Raw genomic sequence first — 18,560 nt, 5'->3', positions numbered from 1 at the left:
TAACATACAAAGCAGTCGCCCATAGGAAGACGAAACGAAACAAAATACTCCGCCTCAACAAACCACGAATTTTGCTGCGCAGCCAGTGCCCTACAACCGAAACCACCATGTTGATGTTACGACCCTCACACAACGTACTCGAGTAATTGTGAATTTGCTTCGTTTCGCTTCAAAAACTCTCGTGCTATGAGACCTTCTACCTGCACCTTCACGAATTGGGTGCTGGGGACGAAGAACCGCGAGAGCTCCTGCACCGTCGTGCTCATCAATTCATGATAAGGGAGTGAACGGTGCCGTTTCATGGTCCGCACAATAGCAGCGTCAACCTGTAGGCGTCGCGTACTTTCAGTCACCAGAGCGAATGTCTGTGAAGCAGCCATGGCATCCGCACCAACCACACGATGGCCCCCAGATGCCTTCTGATTCCAGCGTGGATGAGGGACTGGAAGCCTAAAACTGTTTGAACTGTGCTTAAAATCCACGTTAATAGTGTAGCCATATTCTGGACGCACCGATGCCTCATTTGGATCAACAGCGGGATCAGGGTTAGGGGATGGCACCCGGGTAATTAGCTTGTAACTCGTATGGTGTACAAGCTGGTTAAGGTAGGCGTAAAGGTTCTCAAAACTCATCCCCATGGCAGAAGCAATTTCTTGCCCAGTTAAATAGCGTTTTGTCGACTTACCTTCACCCACTCCTCTCCGACTCTCACTGTCACGGTTGCGTCGCACGGTATTGTATGCATCACTCAACAGAATAAGGATATTCGACTGTATCGTATCTGCTACAATTTCCTTCGAACCATTTGGAAACAAGGCCTCAAGGTTAGCGGTGCCCTGCGAGTGTATCCAGGAGAGCGTTCGTAATGGATGTGCCGCAGCGTAGTATGTGCTGAATGTTGATATGGCTGCTGCGAGTGAAGTGCAAGGTAAGAGAGGCACGGTGCTGTATGTTGGCCACCGCGCACCGGTGATCACTTGAACATTTATCCCGGATTTCAGTTGCTGTGCAGAAGGGGTTTGACGAAATGCACTCCCCATGGCGCAGCTTAGGGTGTAGTCGTGCAACATCATCTTCAGGGTTAGGGTTGAAGTCCGCCCAAAGGTTCTTCGCAGTTCACGAATCATAGCGTGTTCGTACTCTGCATTAGGTTTCGTACACAGCTCTGTGGGAAGTGCTGAGGGAGAAAGTGACAATGAAGACGACAAGATTATCAAACGGCGCGCTAATAGTTGTTTGTATTCCTCAAGAAACACGTCTTTGTCATCAAGGAGTGCGGCAAGGGCTGTTACACTATCTATATCACTCGTACTATCACTCCCTTCCGGCAGCGACACGCATTTCCCCCCAATTTCAGTTTCTTTGTCCGCGGTAACAGCAACACCGCGGGTTCCGCTTTGTGAAACCAAAACGTCACAGTAAACCGCAACCAGCCGCGACATCGGTATCGAACGCCCATCCCGCATAGCGGCCAGTTTGCGGAGGGCTGCACGTGCACCCCTCGTGGGTTCGTAACCGTGGATCTGAGGAGGCTGTTGTCGCTCCGCGTCTAAGAGGAGCATGTCACTAAATTTACCACTGTTGACGTTTACCCCCGACCGTGTGTCGACGGTATGCCGCTCCCACCGATGTGGATTGAGGACTTCACGAAGTGCATCACGCACAGCGACGAGCATTGATGAAAGGGAATGGAACTGCACCTGTACAAGGCTACCGTACTGTGCCACCATGTCAACAAGGCCGCCCACGACTAGTTTCGCCATATCTCGCAAAAACGCGGGTTCCACGTCATTAGTTTGTCGCCCCTTTGGGTGGATGTGTCCTAAATGGTGTTTCTCCTCCATCACAAAGTATGTGGCCAAAAGGGGCACAGAATCCATCACCACCTTATTGGCGAGTTCATGGCGCAGCAGTGCAATGCATATTTCACTCTGTGTGTCGGCAAAGGTTGTGACAAGCAGTCCCAAAGCGGATGCAAGCCCTTCACGCATCGGTTGCATCGACCCAGCGGCCTTTCCAATGTGTTGCAATGAAGAAGCACAATCACACCTATCCATAATTTCGTGGACGGTCTCTTCGAGTGACGATGACGGGGACGATACTACCACCGGTTTCAGGAAGTCTTTTCGTAGAGCACCGAAATGCGGACTTGTTTGTGCGCTCCATGCATCCAACAGCGCCCGAAAACCAAACTCGTCGTCGAGGATAATTTCGCTGTGCACTTCCAGCAACAATACACGGTGTAGACGCGCACGTAGCAGGTCGTGAAAGAACGGTGCACGCATATCTTTCACTAATAACTGCTCCAATCTGTAGCAGGAGCGCACCCACGTCACATAACCACTTCTGCCCTCCCTGGTGGCGAGATGCACACTGCGCTCCTTCCGGTAGTACGCTTCGGCAGCACGCACATAGCGTGTGCCGAATTGATCGAGAAGAAGCGTATGTAGTGGTTGGACAAGACTTACTATAAAAGAACGTGCCGGATGCGCGCCTCCAAGTAGTGCTCCGCAAGCTGCACCTGATGGCCTCGCTGCAGACGGACCATCAACCTTCGCGCCGCCACACTGGTTACCCCCTGTTGACGACGACAAGCTCTTCAGGAATTCCATAAGGGAACCACTTTCAAGTTTCTCACGCAGCAACGGGATACGGTCCGGCACGAGTTCCCATGGCGATGTTCCCGTTTGGCAGGGTGCTGAAGTACCAGCTTCAACTTCAACGTCATCACTCCTTCCCCCATCAATACTGGGGTTTGAACCCTCCTTGCCAAGTGGTCCGCAGTGCACCACACCTGCCTCGGTGTTGGTAGAAGACGCCCTCACAGTCGATACGATCTCGGACACAACTGCAAGAGCTACTTGAACATCTAAACACGCGTTTGACGGGTCGTCATCGCTTGGCCCGTCGCTTAATCCCCTTGCTTGATTGGCTGAATGTACAATCTCACTCGCCAGCTCGTCTCTGACCCTTTCATAAACAACAACATAAAACATTTTCACGCAGAGATCAGAAACAGGATCGAGATGGAACTTCTCCGTGTACCACTGGTCAAGGTATCCGAAGCATGACAGGACGACACGACGGAATAACATAAACAACCTAAACTGATGAACAAACTCCTGCAACAAACTCCTATTCGGACGCAATGGGGGTTCAAAACCTTCCCTTCTCGCGACCACGTCAAATTCAGGATTAGTGTCCGCATATGTGGCAACCGCTGATAAAACGGGTGGGAGGGCATTCGTCTCCAAATCGTTGAGTAGAAACAAAGCCAAGTACTGATAGATTTCACAGAACCTCTGCGGATGACCAGCACAAGCGTAGTATATGACAGCATACCAGCTCATACGATGTCTGATACCTTTTAGTGGGTCCTTCGTGTAAGCACCACTATTCCGAATTTTCGCTGCCGACTGAGTGAGATATTCTTCGACCCGAGGCCACAAATCACCCAACTGCGGCATGTTCACCAGCCACGCGGAAACGTCCACTTCTATTCCCACATCTGATCCTCCGTCAATACCAACACCCTCACCACTAACACCATCACTACCATTATTTCTGTCAGTGTAGTTGCTGCATTGGTTGGAGCCCCCAGACAAGGGCATCAAGCACAGAAACCTTCAGGTTGTACGGAGGAGATCGGGCTTTCTTCAAAACAAAATAATAAATATCTGGCCAAAACTAACTTTCCATGGAGAAAATAAAGTAACAACGGCCTGCCGATAAAAAAGTGTAGAAATGAAAAAGAAAGTTTCGGAGTATGGACAGAACAGATGAAGTGTGTTCCATGAGTGGATGTACTTAATCTCATTTCCCAACAACTGAATGAAGGAAAAGGAAAAAAATGTGAGGGAAGGACTCACTAAGTGCGTCGTGGTTGCTGTAATTCCTCTAAGTCTCGGTAGTGCAAATCCAACAGAAAACAAAGAGGCGCATGCCACACCCCGGCAGCAGCAGGTCGGAACAGGGAGTTAAAACAACAAAGACGTGGATGCGCCATATCTTTCCGTATCGCCTGCCAACTCTTTGCCCTTCCACCTTCGGCACAGTAGGGGAAAATACCACGCCAACCCAAGATGAGTGCCGATCACTACGAGCAACCCGTCGATGCGAACTTTCCGTTTCCCCCTTTCCACGACCATTGCATCGCCACGTCAAAAACAACCTCGTTAACTCCACTCCCCGAAAACCTTTCCAGTCCCCACACACTCAAATTCCATTGGATCCTCACTCGCCTCAGGATTTTGGTCCACGTCTATTGTTACCGGTATTTTTTGCAGTGCTCCCCTTTACACCTGATCCCGTTTTGGGTGTATTCAGTCTGGACAGCAAATCCGCCATACCCCGGGACCCACCTTGTCGGGGAGAAGTATGAACGGCACTTCGCTCCCCCTCGCCACGGGAATGCTGCTGTTGTTGCGACAACGGTGGTTGCTGATGTTGTCTCTGCCCCTTCCTGCTTCCATCTGTCGCTTCGCCAGTAAAGTTCGTTCTTACGGCATCATGGTTGCCCTGCGGTTTCTGCAGTTGCTCACCGGCACCACCACCGACGGTCCGCCTATTTGACTCACCGTTTGCCAGCACGACCTGCTCCACACTACGACCCTCAATAATATTCCTCCAGTATCGCTCGCTGTTCCGACGAAACTCCTCCATTGCAGCGGACCGCTCACTTTCCAGTGCCCGCGCCAAACCGCGTGTACTGCTCTTCGCTGCCTGTCGGAGCGGTTGAATTGTTTCTGAGTAGTGTTTAAGCACGTTCTGGTAAAAGTTAAGCATAGGCATTGTCCGGTAGAAGAATCGGTTAAACGTCTCAACCAAGGCTGCTCCGCGCCGAGCTTTGAGCAAATACTGCAACGCGGGGTTGGCCGCTATCGTCTTGTGATACGCACTGTTTTCTAGCGACCGCCGCAATCCCTGATCGGAATCATTTGTGACGTATACCACCTCCTCCTGCCGCCGAGTAAAGTAGTTCAACGACTTGCAGTTGGCCGCAATAAATCCGGTTGCGGGTGCCATAACTGGGCCAGCCCGAATCCCATGGCGCCTAAATCGCTCCACAGTCTGGATATATTCCACCTTTACGTTGTCAAAAACGAATGGACCCTCCAACGGATCGAGTAGCTTCAGGGTGGTGTACTGTCCAGCAGAGGGTTGGTCACCGGTGCCGCTAGCAGTTGAACTCTTACCGTCATCAATGTCGAAGTAGTCTGAAGCTGAATACGTCTCCGGGTGCTGCGTAGCGTTGTGCAGAAAGGCAATGAAAGCTTCTACAGCTACCGTAATGTTGGGCACATACTTCCCGTCGCAGTAATCACTGTACAGCTGCTCCACTTTAGCTTCGTTACCACCAAAAACAGGAAGAAGTGTGGTAACGAACTCCCACCGTAGGCGACGATTTTTCTTGTTTTCACGAATTGCATATTGGATGTCCATCACTAGGCCATCATTTCGTAACGACAGTTCCTCCAGAACGTGAACAACCATTTTGTCCTCGTTTTGCCAGCCTCTGCCTGAAGCACTACCACGCTGCTTCTGATGTTGGCTGAGCTGCCGTATGGCACTAGAAAGAGCCGCAGAACCCTTACGTTGCTGTTCGTTGCGGACGGCGGTGGTGTTGAGACGGCGGTCACCACTGCCACTGCCACCGCTGCTCCCGGGACCGTCCCATGAAAGGATCAGCGATACGGGCACTGCGAAGTCATCGCCAACAGACTCTTGCTCCGGGCAATTGGCAAGCCCGCGCGTGATAACAGCAATGCTCTCCGATGTGAGCCCCATACGCTCCAGGAGTCTTGACAACTCCCGGCTTTTCACAAACGGGACTACATTTCCACCCACTCGCACCGAACCACGGTGTAACTGCCCAGTTTTCTGCGCAAGCAAGGTCGGGGATATGCCCTTCCCAACTAGCTTCGTCAGGGCCAAGTGGAATTCATTGATAACAGAACTTTCGAGGTGGGCGATGTACGCAGTATCTGTGAAGTTCGTGACGCATTCGCCCAACTTCGCACGCTTCACAAGGTGAAGGATAAAGGGTTCATCACATCTAGTGCTGCGGATGCTTTGACTGGCCTGATGCAAAGCAAAAGTTGTTGGATCAACATCCGCCCACATCGTTCCACTTCGCGACCCACCGCTTCCGCTGTGGGCTAACGTACCATCCGATGTCTCAAGTTGAAGCTTGGGTGCATTTTCAGGAATGCCCTTGTTAAACGCAGCAATCTCTTCCTCAAGATACTTTGACAGTACATTAGCCAGTAACAGCGACGGCGGCCTACCACGCTCGCGCCATTCGTGCAACGAGAGTAGGAGCTGCCTCACATCCGCTTCGCCATCGGCACATGATTCCACAGCCCACTGGTGCACGTCCCTGTCCCCAAGTTTCTCGCTGAAAAGACGTCCAAGTGCATCAGTGTAACCCAAATCACGCACACGCTCACCTTCAGCATTTAATGTGTTGTAATGTATTGTGTCGTGAGTCGGCGAGTGTCCGTGCGGCCCTAGTCCGAATCCCTTCGAGTAATCCTCAATGATTGCGCGCATACGTTCACCCATACCGTATGAAGTCCCAAACGGTGGCAATTTCCCCCCGAATGGTAGATTTGAACCGTCAATAAGCCGCTGCTCAGTTACATCGCACAACGCTTTCTGTTCCTCATTGTGTTGTTCCCAACCGTACCCAAGTGGTTCCCACCAACTTTCGCTCAACTGAAGTGATTTTGTTTTGCTAGGCGGTTTAACAAAGTTTCCAGGACGGGGACCACTGATGTCGCGTAGCGCTTGCTCAATCACTTTCATCTCGCCGTCGCTAATTGGTTCTACCTCGCTCCACCCGTTTTCCAGTTCGTTTCGATCGACAGTTGGAAGGCCATGCGTTCGTTGATATTCCCATTTACCACCAAACTGCACACTGCGCTCGTTCCGGTCAGGGACTACCTCAAAAGCCTGTGGGTTTTGGAAGAACTGCTTCGAGAGCAGTCGGTCTTTATACTCCTTCGTTTCGAAGTCATCCACAGTTGTGTGCTGAGTGTAGCCAAACTTCTTAACCTTCGGTGTGTACTTACCCTGAATTAGAGAGACATATTTTTCCCTCTTGAAGGGCGCCCGCTGCAACTCCTTAAGACGCTCTTCCGCAAAGTCATTCCGAAATGGTGTTCGCCACGAGGGTGGCGACTGCAACGGTTCAACACCAAGCACCTTTGTCTCAACAAACAGTTCACGCACTTGAGTTGAGTCCCCAATAGGTACCGCAACACTGCGATCAAGAACGCTCCCGCCACCTTTCAGAAGCCGCCACTGCACAAACAACACACCGTCGCGAATACCAACCACCTGTCCCATAAATTCTTCTCGCGCTGTTCGCTGCGATTCCAACAACGTCACACGCCCCTTCACATACGCAGATGCGGCATAGCGAACCGACTCCCATCGCTCGCGTATGTCAATGCAGTCGGTTCCAAGGAAAACAATCCCACGCTCCCGCTGCTTCCCAGTATCCACGTGCATGGCGCACAACATTCGTTCCGCATCGCTGCCTTCTGTGCTAACACCCATCACTATTACCTCCTCTTCCTCGTCGGTAAAGCTACCGGTATTCCTACAATTGCTATTGTTACCACCATCAACATCACCTCCACTACTCTTAGCACGTAGTAGTAATCGATCACCATGTTCAAAGCCGCCAAAAAGGTGGCATGTTTCATCTGTTGTGTCAATCAGAAACTGCTTTCCATGGACTGGATCGTCGTACGGCACCGCCGCGGGCGAGGGGTACACGCGGGCAACGGCTTTGAACAGTGTTCCGGAGGCCCCAATACCAAAAGGTCGAAGGGATGCCTCGTCTACGAAGAAAACCTGATAGCCATCTTTATCGGGGAATATAATGCCAATGCCATTGCTGGCACTGTTGCTGCTTTTCTCACCCTTCAATGAAGCTCTTTCTCGGGCTTTCAATTTCTCGCGGTCAAGCTTCTGCTGCTGCTCCAACACCGCCGCCTTGGCCTCTCGGTTAGCAATAACATCATGCAAGTACAACATCTCGCGCCACTCGTTGCCAGTATACGCCTCCTTCGGCAGCCCCACGGAGAGGAATGATTTTTCGATGCCCTCCTTTACCTCACGCCAGTTAACGATGCGTCTTGTCTTGGAATCAACCTTGTATGGTACAATTGCAGATGTATCCAGACGCCACAAGGCGGGTGGAACACGAACAACACCTTCTTCTTTTTGCTGTCTGCGGTACTTGTTCATTTCCATGTCGATACGAAATTGCAACGGAGAAAGCGGCGCCTTGTTCACTTCTCCAGTGTACTTCGCCGCATCACTCTCCAGTGTGAAGCCGTTTGTTAAAAGGTGTGGATGAGGTGTTGTGTCGAGCAGCGCGTCATAGGACTCTTGCATGACTGTTGTGATGGTTATGTCCCCTGTCAGGTACTCTACACTTCCCCGTAGCTTATTCATAAAATCAATTGCCTTTCCCCGTTGCTTCGCCTGTACATACACCTTCAGCAGTGCCTCCGCCTGTCGCTGGGTATGCTGCGGTGTCCCAAAGTATGGGTCCTCCGTTGCACGGTACCATAAGGCCTCTGCACGACGTGCCACAACGTCATACCACTCACGTCCCCATTTTTGATGAGGGGCCCATCGCCCACGGTGCTTTCTGAACGGCGTATCCACATCCCCTTCACCACAGTAACGGGTAGTGCTGTACGGTAGACTGCACCGGGGGCAATAGTCTTCATGAACGTAGTTGGCTTCCATCTCAAGGAAGATGCCAAATAGATCCGATAACTCCGGAGGGCGGACCGCCTTGAACTGGTCGAATAGGTACGTATCACGAAAGTCAAGGCTGCTCAGTGCATCGTGAAAGGCAACGAAGAACTCGTGCACGTGTCGGGTGTGACGAGACTTGAACTCTCCAATGTCACCTACCGCCTCATAGTGTAAGTTGATGAGGTACTGCAAACGATCAAACCAAGCTTTGCAATGCTCTACGCTCTTGATGTCGCGCACTTGCATCAATTCGTCACCAAGCACTTTGGCGGTGAAGGGACTACGTGGGTTGGAGAGCTGCGCTCCGTGCGCACCTGCTTGGTATAATGTATAGCGCCACGCGGGCTCATAGTGTAGATTCGTTATAGCAGGTCGCGGTATGCCCTTGTATAATTGGCTTGTGTTGGCCTCGTACGTGGACAAGTCGTTGCTGCCATCAGCGTTCGTTGCTTCGAGACTGTGGGGTCGCCCAAGTAACTGGTGCAGCTCCCGCTGGCCATAATAATAGCCTCTGAAGAAACGATTGTTGCTAGCGTCTGTGTCGGTATCCCAAAGATTCATATGCTTCGTGTAGAGGGGAGTGATGAAGGGAAGACCGCGCCTCGCTTTGGCTATGTTTCTTTCGTTACTAAAGATGCCGTAGCGTTTTTCATGGATGTAATACGGCTGCCGCATTTCGTCGTGCTGAAGCTTTGTTGCATACTTGAAGGAGAAACGCTTCTGTAAAGTTATGGAGGAAACCTCCATATACACACTGTCTGCCCACAAGGACGAACCAACGTAACAATGTCCCCCATTGCTTCCAGTCGAAGCCACTCGGCGCATCATTGCTCCCCTCGTTTGAGCCTTTTCCTTCAATTCGTCTCCCTTCCCTGTTTTTTTTTTTAATCTCTCTTTAATTGTATCCTCCTCTCCTCCTTTCACTCGCTACTGAGGTGAAAACCTTCCGGAAAGGCCGTTTCGTTTATTTACTTTTTTGTGACGAACGATAGCGAAAACAACGATAACTCTCGAGAGTTGTTTTTGATGCAGCTTTTCTTTTTTCCTTCCTTTTTTTTCTTTCGCCGGGAGGCACCCGCTGGGTGGAAACATGCGTGTGAAGATGTGTACGCGAAGTTTCAGTTGAAGAGGTGTAGAACAGATAAAAGAAAAAGAAAGAAAACAGAAGAAAACTGTAGAGTGTGTGGTGGGTAAACATGTGACAAAACACCTACGGGTAGCAAAAATAGTGATAGTTATGAGGGTTGTACTGAAATGAGGTTGCCGAAATTCAGCAGCACCAACAACAAATGCTCTTATCAGCAGCTGTACTCAATGTCCATTCACGAATCTACGACATCCCGCATATATTAAATACAAAATATATTTTTTTAAAAAAAAAAAAAAGTAAATAAAGAAGATAATAAAAAGGGGTAAAGTGATCCTGAGAGACCGCGGAGGAAGTAAAGTGATCTATTTTCTCTCCGGTATTAAAACAAAGTGAGGAAACAAGCCAAGTGAATAATAATAAACACACACACACACATCTAACACACGTTTAAAACAGCACAAAATAAAGTGTTGCTACGGTTGCATCGATGGTGGTGATTGAGGTCGATACGAATGAATATATTTTATTAAAAAAATTGCAGTTTTGGGTATGTGTTCACGCATCCCTGTTGTGCTAACAGCCGCGGCTGTAAAGGACAGACGGGTGATACGAACAAATTAATCAGCAAGGTGTTTCTAGAGCCTGTTTAAAATAAACAATAAACAAATACCCGAGAACAATAAAAACGCGTGTTAAATCAAACTAATTCTTTTGTTGTTGTTTTTTTTTAAATCAAACCCTTCTTTTTATTAAAGGCAAAAAGAAACAAAGCACTACCACCAGAAGGCTTGGTGCTCAATAAGTGATGTGATGATATAACAAGTGAAGAGGAGTAATTTCAAAAAAAAATATATATATATATACAAAAATTGTGGCACCCGTCAGCAACGGGCTGTAAAAAAGTAAATAAATGAAACACAGTAAGGCTCAGCCCCCGTGGGGGCGTGGGCAGAAGCAATGACAATATTAACTAAAAAAAAGAAGTTGGAAAGGGAATGAACTGCTTTAAAAAAGTAAACCAAGAGCAAGCGAGAAGTCGTTGCTGATATATGGGGGGGGGGGGGGGTGAAAGGCGGCATCATCAGTTTAAATATGCGTACCGATACATATTTATATGTAGAACATGCATGAATGGACGAGCTATGAACAGGCAATGAAAACAAGCCAAGCTCAAGGCACAAGCTCGAGTAGGAACTTAAGAACCACAATACCCCTTGCAACGATCTTCTACAAAACAGCAACGTCAAGTAAGGAAAAAAAATATCTTATGGTACCAACTCTAATGTCACATGGTAATCAGGACACTACGACCGCTACATTATTCCTCTTTTAATTATTATTATTATTAGCCATTAACCGCAATACGTTCCTCGTCCCACTTATTGAATGTAGCAGGAATAGCGCCCCACGTACAAAGGCATTGACTTACGTGTCGGCGGAGCTGCGAGCCGCTCACATGGCGTACGAGTTCGTACCTTGCGGAAAGAAGTTTCACCAACTCGTGTGCAGCACAGCGCCTCAGTCGCTCACTCCCCGGCCTCCGCCCCGGGAAGGGAGGTTCATTAATTTGTCGGAGGAGCTCCACGACGTGTGGTGCCTCTACTGCTTTGGACAACCAGCGGGGTCTTCCATTCAATTGGGAAGTGATGACAGCTTCCAGAGCCAGTTGCCAGCAGTTGTGGTTCAGAGTTGTGTGTTCGAGTACATCGGAAAGAAGTCGAGCACCCACTCCCTCATCTGAAAGCCTCACGAGGCTAAAGATGTCCTCCTGCAAACAGCAACGCAACTCAGATACGGCAATATGTGTCGCCAAATGAGCAGCCTCAGCGTAATCCGTTGTGCTATACAAAAAGCAACGTAGCCCTGCCACTCCCTCCACAAAATGGTGCCACTTCCCGGCCCATTGCCCACACATGATATGACGGTCGTAAGCCAGTGGGTAACGACGCCGCACCTCCTGCTGAAGCCTTGCGGAAGACACAGAACAACATGTTATACATCCCAGGCCAATCATACGCAATTCATTGAAGGCGACACGCACAGCGCTCCCAAGCATTTCCTCCGTGACGGCAGGAGTATCGGCCTGGTGGAGAGGCACTAGAACACAGACAGGCATTATAAATATCTATCAAAAGTATAAATAACTGTATGGTCTCTCTTGATGCGTTATATTCCTTTGGTTCTGAGACGAAGGCGGTACCAATAACTGATGTGTGATTTATTACTTGGGGGAGAGGGTAAGTAAAATCCAACAGTGTGGCTGAAAGGCTTTTTATTTGATGAGCAGGTGGCGTTGTTAGTCTTTAATAGACAAATACACAACTTTCCATGTGCAGGTCGAGAAAGAAGGAGGGAAGGGAGTGAACAAAAAAAAAAGTGCAGAACAGCCAGTGTCCTCACGATACAGCGACGGCGGCGACTCCCTGATCACACTGCCAAAACGTGAAGAGTTTTCGCCAGAAATCATGACAACACCGCGGGGCCATCCCCATGTTGCCCAAAGGCTACTCACGATGCGCAGAGATGAAGCATTTGAAAACGGCACTCACAAGTCAACACACCATCTCCCAATGCGTGGCAAAAAGTACGTCAAAACTAACAATATAAGGAGGGGAAAGTAGTCCGGGAAGAGACACAAGGCCCACGCCTGTAGCCACTTCAATCCTGAGGTACGGAAGGTTTTACAACACGAACTGCGGTAATTAATTCCTGCAATCCTCGCCCATTGTCCGACTCCTCATCAATAAAGTCCATGTAGCGCAGATGGCAACCACGCACAACAACGCTATTGCAGCACCGCAACGCAGCCGGGTTCGTTTCATATGCGGAGTCCCCACACCCCTCACCCGCAGCAGGATGTAAAACCGCCATGTCAGTAATGGCATCAAGTTTCATATTCATTGTTACAGCATCAAACTCAACAATGCGTCCCGTCAAAACCATGCCGTTTGTTAATCCCACGCGCACCATGGAATGCTGCAGGCAACCCGCCGCCGCCAACGCGGAAGGTATGGTGCTGGTCGTCAACGCATCCATCGGTTGGATCTGAGAAGGAAGGAAGAAAGAGATAAGAGGATGCCTTCAATGTTTCGAGTGGGAAACAAGGAATCTGCTCCCCACCGAACGAGCGGTATGAGTTTACCTTTCGTACGAAACCCAACTTATTCGCCCTTAAACTATATCTTCTTTTTCTTTTGCCTCGCTACCTCTACGTAACATTCAGAAAGTAGTCGAAAAATAAACAAAAGGTGGACAAACCGATATGACATGCAGAATCAGCACAATATAAGCATGACAGAAACTCTCTTACAACGGAATAATACTATGTCTTTCACAATCACAAAAGAACAATCACGTAACGACGCCCAATCAGACCTTTACTCCTCACATTCACAATGGCAGCTGTACATTTTCCAGGGCGTGGGGAGGGCAACAAAGGCAAAGAGAATATTCATCACTGATGAATAGGTGAAAGTCACGCAAAAGTCCTACAAACTCACCCCTGCCTCAGTGTGGTGGTCAAAGAACGGTGCTGTTTATACGTAAGTATACATAAATGGACAAATAAACATATGTTTATTTATCCACAAGAAGGGGGCCCCAGATGGTGCGTGCGCATTCTCCAAACCAGGAAAGCACGAGCCTGATAAGAGACAAAGGAATGTACAAATATAAGCACGCATGCGCAATCTAGAGCTGCGCTGATACATTCAAAGCACCAAACACCCATACGCACCAGAATGCGTCAAAGCGGTGTGCGTTAAAAGCGCACTTGCACTCCCCGCCCCGCCGTGGCGTACTTCCGACGCAACTAAGGAGGTAATTCTTCTTCATTCTGCTTATAATAGGGGCGTAAAGTACACTGAAAAGGTAACGGCATCCGCAAAGGGAAACACCTCCTACATATGGGAATAGCGGAACCCTCCCAGACACCGTGCCGTGTCACCAAACTTAATAGACATCTTTGTGATGTTTGATTACGTGAGTTCGGAGAAACTCGCCCATCTTCTCGTGTAACGGTTCGGTGGGGTTGGGTTTGAAGTAATACGCTAGTACACAAAGAAAGTCAAGCCATTCCGGATAAAACAGCACACCTGGCTCATTCTCAGGGTCTGCGACAACAGCGTGGAAGGAGCTCTCAATAATATCCGGCGTAACCCGACGGATACTGTACCAGCTGAAGCCTACTGTCATGGCCTGGAGACTTCCAAGAGTCATTACGCGCACAATACCCACCTCTCCCCGGTCCCTTGGGGTCCCTCCTACACCTCTCCATGCCTGAGAACCACCATCACGACTTGACGGTGCAACGTTTGATGAACTTTGGCCCCGTGACGAAGTCTCATTATCGGGGGGACGAATGCCGTAGCCTTCTCGTGGTTTCGCGTAGTGGCAAAATATAGCAAAGAGAACCTCTGCATGTTCAGCAAACTGCTGCCTCAAGAGTAAATGGCGTTTTGCGCGCTGGAAGGGGTCTAGTGTAGGACCACGAAACCCATGAACAATGATGTATTCGTTAAGAAACTGATGCACAGCTGCTGGACGCAGCAGCCATGACGGATCATGGGCAGGGTAACTCACCGCCCCCTGCAGGTTTGCATCTCTGCGGTTCATCCTGTCAGCGAGGCCAAGTTTCCTTGGTGGCGAGGGGTTTGGCGTAAGGCGTTCAGACACCAACGCGCTTTGGCTCAATGAACTCTCTGCTTCCTCCGATGATGTCCTGCTCGTCACCGTCATGTTCCTGGAGAGTTGCTGCTCCTCGCGATGTTGTACGCTCTGCATATAGTCCCACACTTGTGCACATCGGAGAAGTGCTTCTACAAACTCGGGGGGCGAGAGACGCAGCTTATAGTAGGAGTTTTTCAGGTCTATTTCCGCCAGCTCTTTACCCGACCGTGTTTTCCTCGTTCCAGGGATGTTTGAGCTCTTCTCACCTGCCCGACCGCTTTTCCTCTTGGAGGCTGAACCATGAGCAACCTTTTCAACAATTCTATGCACCACCGCGCGGTGAAGCTTTCCGCGACCGCCAACAACGCGGCAGTCGCGCAGGAGCCTCCAAAAGTCAAGTGATGAGACAAAGTATTGCCCGTCAGCACCATGTATGGAGGCTTGGGTGTTGCCAAAACTGGCCGTTAGATTAGCACCTGTACTCACATCGCTTTCGTCAGAAATCATCAGACTGTTCGTGCCCGGACGGTCGTAGTCTCGGTCACCTTCCAGCAAAGAGTACTGCATGAAAAGATCACGCAATTTAGGCAGTGCATTTTCCACACACCGCGCGAGACTGTAAAAAAATGAGTTATCCGCAGTCACTTCCGGTGAGAGAAGGTCCGATAACCGCCTTATTGTAACATTTTCCATGTATGCAGGTGTTTCCTCCTGCACCTGCATAGTACAGACGGGTCGCTGCTCCGTCGCAGTGTTCAGAGCGCTGTGTAGGGCATTGAACGATGCTGCAATCCACAGCTGCTGATTCTCCACGACTCGCATCCAGTTCAAATGGCTCGCTGGCGGGTGAAACCACTCCGGATACTCCCTGTGGCGCGTCCCTGCGTACTCATCGGCAACGATGGTGGAGTTACTTCCAATTGAGGACGTCACGGAGGCGGCGGCGGCAACTACCAAGGGTGCAATAACCTCTACAGGACTCGCGCGTTCCACTGAACCGCTGTTTTGAATAGAGTCACTGCGTTCCCGCCGCTCGTCATGCGACCGCCGTGGTTTCATCGTCCGGTCAACCCAGTTGGTGAAGTACCGCAGCAGACCAGCAAGAAACACAAGCTGAAAGCCGCGCTTCCGTGTCATCAACTGCTTAGCAGATATTAGACAAGGACCTCCGGTGAGGTTCGTGTACGCTTCCAAAATAATACGACCGACCTCGTCCTCAAGCTTGATCACGTTATCCCTCTTTTCATCCGCCGCTGCATCTTCCTCTACCCGGTCCTCCATTTCCATTCGGAATGGTCGCACTTGGGCATCCATTTTGCAGACAGCTGAGATTTCTTTCATAGTCGGTCCTGTGGCTGGATCCATGGCGCTGATGAGCGCTAGGAATCGGTGCATCGGTAAAAACACCAGTGTTGTTTCTCTCAACAGCGGTGTGAAGGGCAACTCTGCCGAGCTGATATCCGACAGACGCACCGATCTTGCCAAACCTGCACCGTAACTCTCAGCCTGCTCAACAAACTGGTCATCGGGTGTGTCTACAAACAAACTTCCCATCCATCCTTCAATGAGCGTCTGATTCGCCCACAGCACCAACACCTCTAGTGGCAACATCGCTTCGGTACCACCCGGAAAGGGCACCTTCTGTGCAAGCGAGCTCAGCAATTTGCTACCAACACGATCGATTTCACACACAAATTGTAGTTTCCTCTTGTATTCCCCCTCTATCTCCGCTATTTTTTTTTCCAGCTCACCATATTCCGTGTCCTTTTCCTCCAACCTCACACTAAGCTCAGCACTTTCTTGTGTCAGTGCCTCTATCTCAGCTCTGAGATTGCGCGTGCTAATTGACAATGTTTTAATTTGTACCATAATACTCTCCGCTGCAACGGCACTGTGAACCCGAACCTGTGCGTAGACACGCCACTGCCGTATAATGGAACGAATGCGCTCCGCCGCAAAACGCCGTGCCCACCGGGCCCGGTGCTTTTGCTCCTCCTGCCGTCTCCTCAAGCAAACACGTTGCCAGGCCTTCAGAGTAGTCCGCAGGAAGGACTTGATCCAGTTAGCGTTGAGTAAGTCGAAAATGCGGGGAAGACGACGGAAGCGTTCCTGCCGTGTTAGATTCATGTGCGCATACATGATAACGCGCTGTGTTAATTCGTGATGAGCAACAAAGTAAGGCTTGCGTGCGAAGCGAGACAGTTGCATACAATTGGGGGAGTCAACTTGATAGTCCGGTAGTTGTCGCAGGAGAAGGGGATACTGCACAGTACCACCGAGTGCTTCGCGCATTTCCTCGGTGTTAGGCACGTAAACAAGGCGTAGCAGCATACCTATGCAGCGCTCCAGGATTTCATGACGCGGTAGTGCTTTCACAGCTTCCTCTAACAAAAAACAACTGACGGCCGCCCGTGTAGCGAGTATACACAACTGATCATTTCCATTGCTCACCAGAGGCACGTGATTACGAACTACCACGTTATAAAACAGCTCCTTTGCGTAATCCACAAAGGCCAATGATTCCCCCCGCTCGCGTTGGTGAACTGCCACCCACTCGGCACACAGTCGCTTCGCCTCCAGCATCCGCTGGTGGCTCTCCGCGAATATTGGCTTGCCGAACATATGCAGTCGTTTCCTGTGCTGTATCATTACTCTCGTCTCCCGACGCTTCTGTTCGCTCGCTGTATAAGGGTTCTGGTTGCTCGCGACATCCCTTTGATTTCTCTGTTTTATGGCAGGAAGGCGGACGTTGCCGGATGAACTGACAGTACTGGTCCGATGAAGGCTTTCGATGGAAGACATCGTGGACCGGGCGTGCGATACAAATCCTGGAAGCGGCCCAGCAACTGGTGGTTGTTCGGCTTCCTTCATTTTCGGCTGAGTATCTAAGTTTTATTTATGTGTATACGTGTATATCTACCTGTGCGGGCCAGTTCAGCAACACAAGGTGTGCACCAGCACACGCCACGAATTGGCTCGTTTGCTCTCCTTTCTTTTACCTGCAACAATGCTCCTTTCAAGCTTTGAAAGGAACACTCCCTCAAACGGCAATGCGCTCAGGGAGAAGTAATCGGCTATGCAACGATGGTGTAGAGAGTAAATTATGAAGGAAAAAACAACGAAGGAATATGTGCGCCACGTTGCTGAAGAATGGAATGTCATGTGCAAGCAAGTAAGTAATGGGGAGGGGAGACGGGAGGATGGATGCCAGTAGTAACAATACTGCTGTACTGACCCGTGGAGCCACAGAATAATGGAATGAAACATTAAAAAAATAATAAACCACAAAGGCAACGAGCGTCTTCCTTCGTAAACTGCATCATTCGTTCTCACCCACAGCTTCAACTGCCTTCCTTTCACGCTTTTGATATGACGAAAAGGGGGGAAAGTAAAAACATGATTCTATGGTACATTGAAAACATGTTGAGGACACGAACTTTGTTCGCTGGCCCCAGCGCACACATACACATGCACAAACCCTGTCACAACCACAAGTGCGATCGCATATGCGTGGAATGTGTTTGTGTGTGTGTGTTTGGAAAGAGAGGGAGGAGCTACAGAAGCAATGAAAGAAGGAACCTGAGATGGGAATTATGCAGGGCTACAAACCTGCCGTAACGCCAAATTTCCCCCATAATTCCCCCTTCTTTTATTTCTCTGTTATTACCCTCTCTACCACTTCTTCTTTCCCGTCCACTCATACGCTCGTGTCCCGTTCTCTCCTCTCGACACCTTTTCCGCACCCAATGAGGAGAAACGGTGCCCACGGAATTGACTCGAGAGAGATTCGATAGTTAAAAGTAGAAAAAAAACTTAAGTACATTAAGCAGTCAAACGTGTGACAAGGGAACGCCTCCGCCAACGTCCGTGCACACGCTGCGAACTTGGCGTTGAATAATAGTAATAATATGAATTATCAAATAATAACCGAAAACAGAGTAGGAAAACTTTGAAAGGGGGAAGGAACAAATTAAAACTGTCCCAGTGGTGCAGTGCAAAAGAGTATGAACCGCACATTAGG

At 49.7% G+C, this 18,560-nt stretch overlaps 5 protein-coding genes across 5 annotated transcripts, besides 5 other annotated features; all 5 read right to left on the bottom strand.

Annotated features, from left to right (window-relative positions):
* Positions 1 to 18,560: part of a sequence feature (sequence corresponds to BAC RPCI93-5H5) that runs on past both edges of the window.
* On the bottom strand, positions 126 to 3,611 carry Tb927.8.5210 (cullin, putative; the record flags this gene model as incomplete). The annotated part of the gene is made up of 1 exon (XM_842258.1): positions 126 to 3,611. The coding sequence occupies one exon, from the start codon at positions 3,609 to 3,611 to the stop codon at positions 126 to 128; it is 3,486 nt and encodes a 1,161-aa protein (XP_847351.1).
* On the bottom strand, positions 4,243 to 9,609 carry Tb927.8.5200 (hypothetical protein, conserved; the record flags this gene model as incomplete). The annotated part of the gene is made up of 1 exon (XM_842257.1): positions 4,243 to 9,609. The coding sequence occupies one exon, from the start codon at positions 9,607 to 9,609 to the stop codon at positions 4,243 to 4,245; it is 5,367 nt and encodes a 1,788-aa protein (XP_847350.1).
* Positions 10,126 to 10,176: a sequence feature (AT_rich).
* Positions 10,387 to 10,408: a sequence feature (AT_rich).
* Positions 10,712 to 10,742: a sequence feature (AT_rich).
* Positions 11,199 to 11,219: a sequence feature (AT_rich).
* Positions 11,217 to 11,987, bottom strand: Tb927.8.5190 (hypothetical protein, conserved; the record flags this gene model as incomplete). Its single annotated transcript, XM_842256.1, has 1 exon — positions 11,217 to 11,987. One exon carries the CDS (start codon positions 11,985 to 11,987, stop codon positions 11,217 to 11,219), a length of 771 nt encoding a protein of 256 aa, XP_847349.1.
* Positions 12,530 to 12,907, bottom strand: Tb927.8.5180 (hypothetical protein, conserved; the record flags this gene model as incomplete). The annotated part of the gene is made up of 1 exon (XM_842255.1): positions 12,530 to 12,907. One exon carries the CDS (start codon positions 12,905 to 12,907, stop codon positions 12,530 to 12,532), a length of 378 nt encoding a protein of 125 aa, XP_847348.1.
* On the bottom strand, positions 13,823 to 17,410 carry Tb927.8.5170 (hypothetical protein, conserved; the record flags this gene model as incomplete). The annotated part of the gene is made up of 1 exon (XM_842254.1): positions 13,823 to 17,410. One exon carries the CDS (start codon positions 17,408 to 17,410, stop codon positions 13,823 to 13,825), a length of 3,588 nt encoding a protein of 1,195 aa, XP_847347.1.

The sequence above is a fragment of the Trypanosoma brucei genome, chromosome 8, assembly GCF_000002445.2.
Source record: "Trypanosoma brucei brucei TREU927 chromosome 8, complete sequence".
NCBI classification, from domain to species: Eukaryota; Euglenozoa; class Kinetoplastea; order Trypanosomatida; family Trypanosomatidae; genus Trypanosoma; species Trypanosoma brucei.
Note: the sequence above shows the minus strand (reverse complement) of the source record. Positions and strands in the feature narration are given on the sequence as shown.